Genomic DNA, 14,541 nt, shown 5'->3' with positions numbered 1-14,541 from the left:
AGCGATGTCACACAGCCCGCAAGCTTCTGCATTTCCTGGAGGGTCTGCGGTGGACTCATGTCTTCTATTGCCTTGACTTTCTCTGGGTTAGCCTCAATCCCCCTGTGAGACACGAGGAAGCCCAACAGTTTGCCTGAGAGAACACCGAACACACACTCTCTGGGTTGAGTCGCAGGTCCACCTGGTGCAAGCTCGTGAAGGTCTCCTCCAGGTCTTGAATCAGAGTCTTTGCCTCCCGAGATTTTACCACGATGTCGTCGACGTAGGCCTCAACGTTCCTCCCAAGCTGCCGACCTAGGGCGATGTGCATCAGCCGTTGGAAGGTCGCCCCTGCGTTGCGCAGCCCGAATGGCATGCAAGTGTAGCAGTACACCCCGCATGGGGTCAGGAAGGCCGTCTTATCCACATCCTCCACCGCCATCTTGATCTGGTGGTAGCCCGAGAAAGCGTCCAGGAAACACAGCAAGTCGCACTCTGCAGTGGAGTCGACTATCTGGTCGATGCACGGAAGCGGGAACGGGTCTTGGGGGCAGGCCTTGTTGAGGTTGGTGAAATCGACACACATGCGCTCCTTCCCGCCTTTCTTTGGCACGACGACAGTGTGCGCCAGCCACTCCGGGCACCGGACCTCGCGAATGACACCTGCCGCTTCTAGCTTGCGGGTTTCCTAGACGATGAAGGACTGCTTCTCCGTGGACTGCCGCCGCGCCTTCTACTTCACAGGGCGCACACTGGGGCTCACCCTTAAGTGATGCTCGATCACCCCCCTTGGGACCCCTACCAGCTGCTTGGGTTCCGAGGCGAATACCTCCTTGTTCGCGTGCAAGAACTTCATCAATGCCTCCTCTTGATCTGGGTCGAGGTCGGCACCTATGGTGAAGGTGGCTCCTGAGGGCTCACCTTCCTCGACCGCTACTTGCTTGGTTTCGGCCCGGTTTTGAGTGAACAACAGCTTCTTCTTCGCCGGTGCGGCCTCCTTAGCTCCGGGGGTGGCCTCGTCGGCCGGGCGTGCCGCCGCGGCGGTTTTGAGGGCAAGCTTGAGCGCCGCTAGAGCCTCCTTGGTGTCTCCAACTATGGTGAGGACGTCCTTTCTCCCGGGCATCTCCATGAGGTTGTAGGCCGGATGAGTTGCCGCCATAAACTGAGCCAGGGCCGGGTACCCGAGGATGGCGTTGTACGGGTGGGCAATGCGGGCGATGTCAAAGTCGATCAACTCGGTGCGGTAGTTGTCGCGGGTGCCGAAGGTCACGGGGAGGCGGATCTGCCCTAGGGGGCTTGTGAAGCCATTGCCAACCCCGGAGAAGGGCTTGCTGGGGCGGAGCCATTCGATTTGTACATGGAGCAGGCTAAAGGCCTCCACGGAGAGCATGTTGAGGCCGGCGCCGCCGTCGATGAGGGTCTTGGTGAGAGCTACGTTGCAGATGGTGGGCGTGCAAAGCATTGGGAGCACGCCTGAGCCGACGGTGGAGACGGGGTGATCCCCCGGTCGAAGGTGAGGTCGGCCTTGGGCGCCGCCCATCCTGGAGGAGCCCCCTGCCGTGCGGAAGCGGCGCTGATCTGGCGGAAAAACTGCTTGGCATGGCGGTCCGAGGGCGGTGCTTGCGAGTCACCGAGGAGAGCCGCGACGGTGGCGGGCACCGGTGCCGCGAAGCGTGCGATGAAGAGGCCGCGCAGCTCTTCCCAAGTGGCCACGGAGGACCCGGGCAGGTTAAGCAGCCAGGCGCGCGGCGTGCCCGCGAGGGCCATGGGGAACCAGTTAGCCATGACCTTGTCGTCGCCTCCAGCTTCCAGAATGGCCTCCTCGTACTCCAGCAGGAAGGCCGACGGATCTGCCGCACCGTCGTAGCACGACGGCATCTCCGGCTTGAACTTGGGCGGCCACTGCACCCGCTGCAAAGCGGGGGTAAAAGCTCTGAGCCCCCTGGCGCCGTCGTGGGCGTCGGCTGACCCAGTTGGAGGAGCAATGCCGGCCATGGGGACAGGACGGGAAGGCGGCGCCGGCGGAGAGGCGAACTTCGGCGCACCCCTACCTGGCACGCCAAATGCCGGATTACGGGTTTCGGCAAAACCCTTGAGGTTCGAACTCTGGGGTGCGCACGAAGATCTCTCCCTCGCCCTAGCTTGCTCGCTCACCATGATCTCAAAGCTCAGCACGCCGAACCCGAAGAACAAGGGACACAAGAGTTTATACTGGTTCGGGCCACCAATGTGGTGTAATACCTTACTCCAGTGTGGTGTGGTGGATTGCCTTGTAGGCTGAGGATGAACAAGTACAAGGGAAGAACAGCCTCTTGAGGAGAGGTGTTCTTGTGCTCGGTGAGCTTTGGTGGTGGCTAGGGATGGAATGGATCCGATCCGAGATCAGTTGCCCCCTACGGTGGTGGCTAGTCCTATTTATAGAGGCCCTGGTCCTCTTCCCAAATATTAGGCGGGAAGGGATCCCACAACGGCCAATTTGAAGGGGGACAGCTAGTACAAGCTATCCTGACAAAAGGTGGTCTTCGCCTGCCAAAGGCTCTGGTCGTGACGCCGTCGTGGGCTCCGCGATGACCTCCGTCCTGCCGTCCTGCTAGTCTTGGTCTCGTTGCACCGATATGGAAACCTTTGCCTGAGGCCTCGGGACTCCTCACCCGCGCTTGCTCCTTTAGCACCAAAGAGGAAACAGGTACTCTGTGCCCGCTGGCGCCCGCCTGGCGCCAGCCTGACCTTGGTCGTCATGGCTCACGTCACTGGAACCTCGTGAGGCGCCCCTTGCCTTGATCTCTCCGCTCCTAGTGAGCCAGCCTAGGGAGGCTGCCCCTGAGGAGGTCTTGTGTCGTCCGCCTCGCGAGGCTTGGCCCCTCGCGACGGTCTTGAGTGTTTGCTGGTGAAGATGGGCCATACCAGGCCGCTAGTGGAGCCACGCCGTAGGCCGCAGGCAGGCAAGTATGGGGACCCCCGTTCCCAGAACGCCGACAGCGACGGGACGACCCGCCATTGTCCTCGACCACGGGGAGCCACAGCGGGGGTCGCGTCGTGCTTGCGAGGGCGACCACGCCCCCTCTTGGGCGGAGGAGAGCCGGGCCCCTCTTGGCGAGCCTTCCCCTTCTCCGCGGCCGAGAACCTCTTCGTCGGCGCCATGGGTGTCGCTGCTAGCAGTGAAACACGGAGCAAGGAAGAAGAAGCAAGCGGAACGGAGGAAGAGATGGGCAACGGGGGCTCCGCCCCCTCCCCATTTATAGCGGGAGGAGGCCAACCGCCGGCCTCCACGATCGCAGGTAATGATGGCTTTTCTGCATGCACCAGGGACTCGTCAAGTCGGGCAGTTGCCGAGGCAGCGTGGGGAAGCGGAGACGCCCACGTCCCATCAGTCGCCACGCGTCGATCAAGGCTGCAGGCGGTTGGGGCCCGCGGCGCTCCGCACTTGCCCCTTGGCTTCGCCTCGAAGCCAAGTCCGAGCGCGCCTTGGGCCCGGGGGCTACTGTCGGTGTTCTGGGAACGGGGGTCCACAGACTTGCCTGCCTGCGGCCCACGGCGTGGCTCCACTAGCGGCCTGGTACGACCCCTCTTCATCGGCAAACACCCAAGACCCTCGCGAGGGGCCAAGCCTCGTGAGGCGGGAGACACAAGACCTCCTTAGGGGCAGCCTCACTAGGCTGGCTCGCGAGGAGCGGAGAGATCAAGGCAAGGGGCACCTCCCGAGGTTCCCGTGACGTGAGCCATGACGACCAAGGCCAGGCGGGCGCCAGCGGGCGCAGAGTACTGGTTTCCTCTTTGGTGCTAAAGGAGCAGGCGCATGCGAGGAGTCCCGAGGCATCAGGCAAAGGTTTCCATATCGGTGCAACGAGACCAAGACCAGCAGGACGGCAGGACGGAGGTCACCGCGGAGCCCACGACGGCGTCACCACCAGAGCCTTTGGCAGGCGAAGACCACCTTTTGTCAGGATAGCTTGTACTAGCCGTCCCCCTTTAAATTGGCCGTTGTGGGATCCCTTCCCGCCTGATATTTGGGAAGAGGACCCGGGCCTCTATAAATAGGACTAGCCACCACCGTGGAGAGGGAGAACAGATTCGGCCCAGACGATCATTCAGATCATCCTCAACCACACAAGCTCACCGAGCTCAAGAACACCTCTCCTCAGGAGGTAGTTCTTCCCTTGTACTTGTTCATCCCAGCCTACAAGGCAATCCACCACACTACACTGGAGTACGGTATTACACCACATCGGTGGCCCGAACCAGTATAAACTCTTGTGTCCCTTGTTCATCGAGTTCGGCGAGCTCAGCTTTGAGATCGTGGTGAGTGTGTGAGCTTGGGGGAGAGAGATCTTCGTGCGCACCCCAGAGTTCGAACCTCAAGGGTTTTGCCGGAACCCGTAATCCGACAAAATAAACGACGAAATGTTACCCACTCGTAGTCTCGTGCATAGCGTCTTAGGCAAACGAGGGGTTTCCACGCCTCCTACCGACGCCACTGCCTATATGTCTCGTCTTCCATGGTCTTAGAGGCGCAATGAATCATGACAAAGGTTGGCAGGAGGGCTCCTACTTCGTTTTTAGATGCTTTATTGAATATTTATAGGGCTTGTTCCTGTTTAGGAAGACAAGGCGATGAAGACTCCCTGAAGATGAAATAAAGTTCTTTCTGCCTAGCCCATGTTCCTGCTGTGTGTCTAACGTTGTCGGAGGGCGTGTGTAGGTGTCTCTTCGGCAAACCTTTACATGATTTGGTCGGTGTTGTTTGTGGTGGACCAGCTTGGATCCAATCTTCATTCGTATGTGTAAAAATGTGTTACGGGTTGGATCCTTCTAATCTACGCTCATTTTCATCATCGACGATTGTTGTTCTAGTGCATGGTTCTTTAGGACTTCAGCACGATGATTTTCCGATTGTCTATTATAAAAGGTTTGTTCGGTTCCGGTGAAAGAGCGGTGCACCTAGTTGCCCCTAAGTAGTCTACAAATTTGGATGTAATTTGTGTTACTTTTGGTGTTCGATGGATAGGTCGATTTTCTTCTTAAAAAAATCCAAACAAATAAGCTCCTTGTTTTTTCAAGTCACTACTCCCGGGGAGTTTTTTCTAACCCTTTCCGCCCTCCCCGGTTTTCCCTCCCGTCGGCGCCGCTCTGCTCCTCTGTGGCTGATGCTGTCACGATGGATCCCTGCCGCCGGGCGCCAGCGGGGGCTGCTGGCCAGGCTGGGCTCACGCGCTTATTCCTACGGGAGGGTGTTCGACGCAGCGGCCCGGGACGGCGAACTTCGGGTGTTCGTTGTCGCCGGTGAGGTCTCCGGCGATTCGCTCGCTTCGCGCCTCATGGCGTCCCTCAGGAAGCTCTCCCCTGTTCCCGTTCGTTTTGCTGGCGTTGGCGGGTGTGGTTTAACCCCATTTTTGGTTCAGTTATCTGTGCTATTATAGTATTTTTCAGTCTCAGTTTGAGCATTTTTTTCTGATGAAATGCCCCAGTTTGAACATTTGATAAATACTACTCCCTCCGTTCGGAATTACTCGTCCAAGAAATGAATATATCTAGATGTATTTTAGTTGTAGATACATCCATTTTTATCCATTTTTGTGACAAGTAATTCTGAACGGAGGGAGTACTTAGCTCTGAAACCACCTAATCACTTCATGCACTTTAAGCTTTATATTTGCCATTTGATGTCAATGTTTTTTTTTTTCAATGAATGTTCATTTGTGCATGGTACTCGTATAGATCTTCGTTACACAGAAATGCTTCATACAGTCAAGGTATTTTGGACTTGAAAGAAACTTGGAGAGGGGTTTAGTTCTGGATTGCTTATTTGTTCTGTTCCGGAAGTGTTTACATGTTCAGATTATGTACTGTACATAGACTAGGCTCCATTTGTAGTTATGTGCACGCTTAAACATCAAATTTGTGGGGATGGAGAGGGAAGTGTGTTCCAGTGGATATTTTGTTCGGTGTCCAATTTTTAGTCAAGTGACAGAATGAGGGAAATTTTTATTTGTTAATTCTTGTTATGCTAGTTTGTGATTCTCTTCTAGGCAGTAGGTTCATCAGGTTCTTAAAGAAACAAGGACGAGTTCCTTCACTTTCTGGATTCAAGTCAGTCTTCAATATTGGAGATGATGTAGAGGAACAGAAAGAAAATTGAAAAGACAACAGTTCTCTTGATACATTGTTTCCTTCTCTTCCATAGGGGAGCGTGAATAAGGAAGATTGGATGTGAATACAGGAAACATAACATTAGGGTTGCTTTATTTATTACTACCTCTGTAACTTAATATAAGACGTTTTTTGACTCTACGACAGTGTAAAAACCCGTCTTATATTTTTTTTTACGGAGGGAGTATTATGTTTTTTATCTTCACCAGAAGAAAACAAAATGGAGGGTCAACTGCCATGTCGTGGAGTTGTCAGTCATCGCCGTCATACAGTTATGATTGATCTCCTTGATGTATGCACATACTTCCTGCTCAAATGCCGTTGGTTGATGTTTGCAGTCAGGAGTTCCTTTGTGTTCCCTCTGTTTGGATGCAAAGTGAGTTCATTTTCATGTGTGTGCTCAACATATCCATGCATTAATTAGTTCAGCATTGTTATAGCGTCATTTTACTTTCCATATGCACGCTTTGATCCAAGTCCAGTTCAAGCTGGATCGCATCATGTTGCAACTTTGATCTTTCATTTTTTTACTCACTAAACAGAATTTTCTCAATGCAGGGAATTAATGTGCAAGGAAGGGTTGCAATCACTTTTTCCCATGGAAGAAATTGCCATAATGGGTTTGTGGGAACTGCTGCCACACATATATAACGTCAAGGTGCATCTCTGGTGTGTCTTGTGCTTTGCTTTCTGTTTGTGTTCACTTGATGTATACTCGTTTTTATGTTGCAGAGGAAGATCAAGGATACTTTAGATGCTGCTATATTATTTCGGCCTCATGCTGTAGTTACTGTTGATTCAAAGGGGTTTTCGTTTCGCCTATTGCAGCAATTAAAATGTAAGGCTTTAAGTGGAATCATTTTTACCATACCACAATTTCATTCAAATAACTAAATTTACATTTATTTTTCCATGAGCAAAGATGGTAAGATTTTTCTTTTGTCTAGGTAGGTACAACCAAAAAGTTGATAGCCCTCTACATGTCCATTATGTTGCACCATCATTCTGGGCCTGGAAAGGTGGTGAAAGCAGGCTCTCAAAGTTGCATAATTTTGTGGATCATATGTTATGTATCCTTCCTTTTGAGGACGAAATTTGCAGATTACATGGGTTGCCTGCTACATATGTGGGCCATCCCTTATTGGATGATGCTGCTGGCTTAAATGTGGCAGGGACTTCGCTTCAACATAAAAATGTGGTAGGGAATTGTGCGGCTTCATTAGTATCTGTTGCATAATGACCTTCTCCTTTGTTGACCATAGAATTATAGTCAAGGCGAGATCTCATCAAAAAATTGAAGTTCATTGGCTGTTGTCATTGATGGATAATAAGGCCTATCTCCTTTGTTGAGAAAGGTGGCTCATATCCATTAGGACATGGAATGTGCATCTAAAGATTCCTATACTATTCCTGCCTAAACCTGGGTGTGGCCATAGAAATCCAAGGAGCTAAATCTCATCCAAAGCTAGGTAGAAGCAAGGGTTAGGGACTAGATTATACTTAGCACTATATTATTGTATAAGAAATGGATCTGAGGATCATGATCCTAAAAGGTTCAAGTGGGTTGTGAGAGAGCGGCATTCCCTTGTTTTCTTCTGAGATTGTGCAATGCTAAGAATAATGTTGACATGGAATGTTGTCTTGTCTTCTAGAAGTGACTAACCGGTTTCAAACTGCATTGCTGATATCATGTAAATGAATTGTTAAGACTAGTACTTTTGAATTTTGTATATCTGTTTGATATCTGGGACCACCAACTTTACTCACAATATAGTTGTTTATGTCTTCAAATTTCATAGGACTCAGAATTATCTCCTGACATGTCCATGCGTCAACGAAGTGGTGAAGCTTTTAGACTGGAGCATGGGTTGTCTTCAGGTAATTAAATGTGTCATTCTTTGTGCCTTCTTGGATTCTTCTTGTGCACAAATACTAGATCGTTATGCCAATTATTATATCCCTTTTTGTGTTTTTCCTTCTTATATATATATCAGATTGGTGAATTGTAATGTGTTAACTTTGTAATTGATGCATTTTATGAATTATCATCAAGGAAATATACAAACATGTAAGTTAGGAAAATTCAGTTGCCAATAACTACTGGGAGGGCATGCTGTTTTCTGAATTTCATAGGAAACTAATACTACTGTTTTCCGAAAACTAACATGACGGTTGATGTATGTTAATGGTGCAACTTCAGATCTACAGATCGCTGTGGCAGTTTATTAACTTCCATTCAAATGTAGGCATGCTCGCACACTATCAATCCTCAAGGCTCAGTTTGTGATTGCTGAACTGTGATGTGCTTAACTTATTTTATAATCTGCTGGGAAAGATAGCCACATAAACAGGAAAAAGTGGTTACCGAAATTGTAAAGTAGACAAAAGCTGGTTGAAGAAACTATTATCATAATTGGCAGCAATGACAAACGCAACCTGAGTACCAACTGCCAGATGATTCATTACATAGTCAAATCTGTTTTACATGAGATGCAAAGGAGATGGCCAAATATTTTAGCACCTGCTTTTTCTTGTGATTTCATTTATATTAATTTTAACTGCAAATATCAATATGGTGAAACAAGGAACATAGCTAAAGCTGAAAAAGAACTATATAGAACTAGCCAACTGGGCCTCTTTAATTCGTAGGATTCTCAAAGTGCGGGAATAGGAAAACATAGGAATAGAGTGTCATGTCCTCTTGTATCCTACGGGATTGAGAGAAGTGTTTGATAGCACAGGAAAAACAATGGAATTCTACAAAGAGCTTTGAGTGGATGGAAAGTTTCCTTCAAAATGTAGTACAGATGAATCCTATGGAAAAAATCCTAAGGATTCCAATCCTACAAATCAAATGACCATCGTAGGAAAAATTCCTAAGGATTCAAATCCTTTAAAAATCCTATGAAATTCCTTTGTATCAAAGGAGCCCTAGGAGACAAATTAGACACTTGTATGGTCTACTATACCATCCATATATTATTAACATGATACACATTTATTTTTTGTTTTACACAATGGTAAAGCTGCTGCCTTTGTGACCATGAGGTCGCGGGTTCAAGTCCTGGAAACAGCCTCTTGCAGAAATGTAGGGAAAGGCTGCGTACTAAAGACCCAAAGTGGTTGGATCCTTCCCTGGACCCTGCGCAAGCGGGAGCTACATGCACCGGGCTGCCCTTTTTTACACAATGCAAGGCCATCAAAATTTCTGTCTGAATCATTAAATTTTTCTCGCCTAGAGTGCCGAGTAGCTAGAGTGCGCGTGTTGTTTGATCTTAATCCTGGTACTTGCTACCCAAGTCTAGTAATTGTTTGCTTCTCCTCTTAATGAAAAGAGGACAAACACTTGCTTGCACGTTCTCTAGGAAACATTTCTTGCCTTATCATATGCATCAGTAACAATTCATAGCAAGACATCATATCTGGATTTTGTGTTCTGGCATGATGCTAGTTTATTGACCGCTCTATAAATGATTGTTGTGTTATAAAAAGCATGTCTGTTTTCTAATGATAAATACTCCTTTGATAGATGCCACAATCTTAACCATGCTGCCTGGAAGCAGGATGCAGGAAGTAGCTCGTATGCTTCCAATCTTCTTTCGGACTGTGCAACATTTAAGTCACACTTTAAATGATCTGTCACTAGTCATCCCAGTTGCTCCACATCGGGATGTGAGGACCTATGTTGAAAATGTAGTTCGATCAGTGCCGTTTCCAGTGGTACTGATACCTGGGGGTTCACTAGAAAAAAGATATGGTGCATTCAATGTAAGCTCACTTCTTTTTCGAGTTAATGGCTTTATTTCTCTACCACCAAATTCACTCTTTGGATATTGCCATTTTCGAATGTTGATATTTTCACTCATTTGACGGATGTGAAGACTGTAGCACCATACCTTGCTAACACACATATCATGTATTGCTGTTTGTTCCAAAAGGATTCATGTTACTACTGTCCCTTTACAGCTGTGCTGTGGCTATAACCCCAGACTATGATTGGTTAAGTTAGCATTAGCATTTTCATCTCATCTTATATAGGATCAAAATCTCTATGAAGAAAAATCTAGAACACTGTTGATTACTGTAGCCGCTGGATTGTCCCACGGGCCCACACATTATATTCCAGCCATGCTTTTATTCTTTTTTTCCCTAGGAAACGATTGTCTAATTATATTAAGATACAGTGTTGTCTGTCAACAGTTCTATTAGTTATACACAAATAGTGATTCTCTAAGTGTTCACTCTTTGTTTTTGAGACAGCATTTATTCCTTGGTTGGTAATGTTAAGGCTCCTCTGTTCAAACCAACCATTCCTTTGGTAGCGAAGTGTACTAACCCAATAGGGCTAGATTTGAAATTTATTAGACTTGATTGATTGTTAGTATGTGAAACTTATCGCGGCCAGAGTCTACTTTTCTAATATTCCTTTTTTTTGCAGGCTAGTAAAGCAGCATTATGTACTTCCGGAACAGCTGTCATGGAACTAATGCTAGCAAAGCTACCCTGTGTGGTGGCCTACCAAGCTCATTTCCTTACCGAGTGCTTCATCCACCTGAGAAAAAAGATAAACTTTATTTCTCTACCAAACATCCTTTTGGACTCTCCCATTGTGCCTGAGATCCTTTTTCGAGCGTGCACAGATAAAAATCTAGCTGCAAAACTAAGGTAATTTTCCTTCTTCTAATCTACACCTTATATTTCCGTAAGTACAAAGGTGGCTTCTAGTTATGCGAAACGACGTTCTCAATTAAGCATCAACATGATTGTGCTATATATTCATTTTAACCTGTTGGGCAATATTCCACCTGCATTTCTAACTGTGGATTGGACCTCATCATATGTCTATCTCATTTTGACTGGTCCAGCGAGGTTATCTTCAACGATGAAGTCCGTCAGCTGCAAGTTGGATCAGCTGAGCGAATGCTCCAGGTTCTCTACGAACCGATCAAGCGACAAGGCAATTTGTTCGCAGAGGAGTTGGGGGACTCGGGCTTGTCATCAGATGTCTACTCCCCCAGCACGATTGCAGCATTGACAGTGCTTTATACGGACAAACATCGGCGGATGGTGCACCGGAATTGAGCGGGCTTTCGCAGTGGTGGATGAATGTTTCATCTGCCAGAGTGCCAGGGCAGTCGCTACCGGCAGGGGACTGTATTGGCTGCAGTTGATGATTGATCATTGGAGGAGCAAAGCAAATGGTTGGGTAAACTTTTTCGGTGTGGACTGATGTAGAGTTCGTGTCAGCATCACAATATCGTTGTAGAAATTTCGAACGCATGTGCTCTGGTGGGTCAATTGTGTGTGGGCCTTGGTCATGGACAAATCCGGAGTGATGTTTGGCAGAGAAAACTCTTCCATGAGTGGAATTTTGTGGAGGGTGCATGGAGCATATGAGCTGGGGAAGAAGTAACTTAAAATATTTATATCCTGCAGCTTTTGTAACTGTAAGTCTGGCCATTTGCTAATTTGGTTCGTGCTGCTGCGCTTTTTAATGCGGTTTGAGCATCAAGTGTATCAAATGATCAAATATAGTCTGGGCTCTTGCTTCGTGCCAACTCTGGCCATAGAGGATCCTGGACGAATGACGGAAGCACTGGTGGCGCCGTAGCCGGTGATCATGTCACGGCTGAGCTCATGTACGCTGCGGGCCATGGGGCCGCGAATCTTCAATGGAAAATATTTCGGAGTGGAATTTTTAGTTTTGGTCCCCAAGTTGCCATCGTCATCTACATCAATTTGGTGGCTTTATAGCCGATTTTTGTCTGCCAAGTGGGCGTGGTGCATTTTCATCGGTCTTCACGAGTTCACGTACTAATCATAGAACGCTAACCATCCGTGAAGGAATTTCAGGGCCTCCTTGATTCGTAGGATTTTGAAAACGTAGCAATAGGAAAAGCATAGGGTTGAAGTGACATGCCCACTTAAATTATATAGGATTAGCAATAAATGTTTGATGCCACAGGAAAAACAAAGAAATTATATAAAGAGGTTGGAGTGGATGTTAGATTTCCTATGAAATGTAGCACAAAAGAATCCATAGGAAAAATTCCTATAGAATCCAATCCTATAAATCAAAGAACAAACATAGGAAAAAAAAAATTCTAAGGATCTCAGTCCTTCAGAAATCCTATAAAATTCCTTTAAATCAAAGGAGCCGAGGAATCGTAGATGAATACAAGGTTTGTCGAGGGAATCTGTCTTCTCATTACCGGTTCACACATTTCTCCAGATTTCGTAAAATTTCAGACGAGACTGGTAGTAGTACTACTGTACAATTGATGATTGATATCTGTTGATAACCGTAGAGAGATCACCAAAATAGCACCTTCGCCCGAAGCTAGAGACGATACCCACGAAATGCAAATTGGTCCACCACAGACCACACCACGCATGAATGAACGGTTACAGAATGGGAATTCAATGTTTCGATGCCTAAACTAAGAAGCTAACAACACGCAGCTAAGAGAGAGAGGAACGATCGGCGAGAGAACGAACGCACGTAGCATTCACCTCGCCTCATTGGCGCCGCCGCGGCGCGCCTCGTGCGCCCCCACGGCCGGCGGGAAGTTGAGCAGCGCCTTGGCGCCGCGCAGGCGGAACGCGGCGCGGTCGTACGCGACGGCCGCCTCCTCGGCCGTGCCGAAGGTGCCGAGCCACAGGCGCGTGCCGGGCCGCGACGGGTCCCGGATCTCCGCCGCGTACTTGCCCCACGGCCGCCGCCTCACCCCGCGGTAGTGCGGGCGCTCCGCGGCCCTCCCGGCCGCGCATGCCCCGCCGCCCTCGATCGCGTCGGCGCCAGCGGCGGCAATGGCCGTCGCCGTCTTCGTCGGGGGAGAGGAGGACGAGGAGGGCGAGGCGGCGGCCACGGCGGAGGCCTCGCGGAGGACGTCGAAGAGGAGCATGTCGAGGGAGTCGTTCTCGTTGAGCGGGAGGTAGGCGGCGGCACCGCCCAGCGAGAGGGACGTGTCCATGCCCATGCCCGTGCCCACCCGCGCAGGCGGAGCGCGCGCGCCGGGCGCGGCGAGGTGGTCGGCGCCGAGCGAGAGAGGCATGCCTGCGCGCGGGTGGGGCGTGCGGTGGGGGTTTAGCTTGCTGCGCACACCGGGGAGAGGTATATGTTGCTATTTACAGCAGCCCGGAGAAGGCGTCTCTGGCAAGACACTGGTTTTCTGGGGGAGCATTGACGAGGTGGAGACCGAGACCGCGTGGGCGCTCTGTGCGCCGCAGGCGTCACGATTCTTGGGGAGGAAGGCAAGGCAGGCAGAGGAGGACAAAGAGAAACAAGGGAGTGTAGCGGACCCGTGGTGGGATTTGTCAAGCGACGAGCGTAGATCCGTGACACAGATCGTCGTCGGAGCGCCACGCCATGGGACGGACGAGCAGCCAGGGGCCCCGGCGGGAAGAGTCGCGGTCGTGTGAGCCAGTGTTGTTCTCGAAGGGACTGACGGGCAGGGCAAAGGTTCTGGACTGGTTGAGTTGTTTTGCCTGCTCCGGCAACGATCGGTCAAGGCGTGTGCGCCCTTTTTCATTTTGGCAATGTGCGTGTTTTGTTTTGGGCGAGTGCTAGGAATCAGACTACTGATATTTAGCTTTCTATATCAGACTCCTAGTCCACCGTTACATTGATGCAGCCTGGACCGTGTGATTGAAGAGGTGGACCTAGGTAGTTAGTTAGTTTGCATGCTGCACTAATTACGATTTGTTTCCCATCAACTGCTCCTCAGAAATCACGCTAGACCTACATCACATCACTTTAGCCGTAACCTCCTCCTTTCTGCTTCATCCGTACGTGCTTTGAAATCTGCACTAAACTAGGAGAAACTAGTCCATCTGATGCATGCTGTTGGCCAGTTTTTTGTGACTGGGAAGCAGATACATTTATTTTGCTTCTATTTCCTAGCACTTGAACAATTCAATTCATTTTGCTTCTATTTCCTAGCGAATTTGCTTCCACATCAACAGTAGATTGTTTCATTCCATTGAGGTTTTTATCCATCGCGACCATTTATTCAATTTGTTTAGACTATAGGAAATTTTGCTTCAAATTACCATACATAAGCTCAAAAAAGAGCCTCCTCCTCCAAGAAAAGCTGGGGTTCGTGCCTCTCGCCGGCTCCGTCGCAGGTCCGCCTCGTCTCCGGTGGCCCTAGGGCCATGGGGGCGCAGTGGATCCTAGCAAGGGCCGGCGGGAGGGCTCCGTTGTTAGTCGTTCCTTTGAGATTTGTTAGGGTTTGTGTCCTATTCAGGAAGGCGAGACGGCGGTGGCTCCCTGAAGATGGAATAAAGGTCTCCCCGCCTAGTCCCCGTTCCAGTGGTGCGTCTAGCATCGTTGGTGGGCGTGTGGAGGTGTGCCTCCGACGGATCTATCATCGATGGATTTGCTTGGATCTGGTTGTGGTTCTTCTATATTCG

General features: G+C 49.4%; 2 protein-coding genes across 4 annotated transcripts; one reads left to right on the top strand and one right to left on the bottom strand.

The window, feature by feature from the left end:
• Nucleotides 1–5,059: 5,059 nt before the first annotated feature.
• Nucleotides 5,060–11,807, top strand: LOC123079189 (probable lipid-A-disaccharide synthase, mitochondrial). 3 transcript variants are annotated; one of them, XM_044501896.1, is made up of 10 exons: nucleotides 5,060–5,259; nucleotides 5,695–5,729; nucleotides 6,465–6,502; nucleotides 6,685–6,784; nucleotides 6,859–6,964; nucleotides 7,074–7,324; nucleotides 7,926–8,004; nucleotides 9,656–9,894; nucleotides 10,565–10,791; nucleotides 10,992–11,807. In XM_044501896.1, exons 1-10 carry the CDS (start codon nucleotides 5,124–5,126, stop codon nucleotides 11,206–11,208), a joined length of 1,428 nt encoding a protein of 475 aa, XP_044357831.1. In that variant the 5' UTR covers nucleotides 5,060–5,123; the 3' UTR covers nucleotides 11,209–11,807. The 3 variants fall into 3 exon arrangements, with proteins under 3 accessions (XP_044357831.1, XP_044357830.1, XP_044357829.1); XM_044501895.1 differs by lacking the exons at nucleotides 5,695–5,729; nucleotides 6,465–6,502 and having other exon boundaries at nucleotides 10,992–11,806; XM_044501894.1 differs by lacking the exons at nucleotides 5,695–5,729; nucleotides 6,465–6,502 and having other exon boundaries at nucleotides 5,060–5,350; nucleotides 10,992–11,805.
• A 482-nt stretch (nucleotides 11,808–12,289) lies between these two features.
• Nucleotides 12,290–13,354, bottom strand: LOC123074755 (pathogenesis-related genes transcriptional activator PTI5). The gene has a single exon (XM_044497513.1). The coding sequence runs from the start codon at nucleotides 13,179–13,181 to the stop codon at nucleotides 12,636–12,638; it is 546 nt and encodes a 181-aa protein (XP_044353448.1). The 5' UTR covers nucleotides 13,182–13,354; the 3' UTR covers nucleotides 12,290–12,635.
• Between the last annotated feature and the right edge of the window lie 1,187 nt (nucleotides 13,355–14,541).

The sequence above is a fragment of the Triticum aestivum genome, chromosome 3D (genome assembly GCF_018294505.1).
Source record: "Triticum aestivum cultivar Chinese Spring chromosome 3D, IWGSC CS RefSeq v2.1, whole genome shotgun sequence".
Classification (NCBI taxonomy): domain Eukaryota; kingdom Viridiplantae; phylum Streptophyta; class Magnoliopsida; order Poales; family Poaceae; genus Triticum; species Triticum aestivum.
The sequence above is the reverse complement of the archived record's forward strand: the minus strand, read 5'-3'. Positions and strand labels throughout refer to the sequence as shown.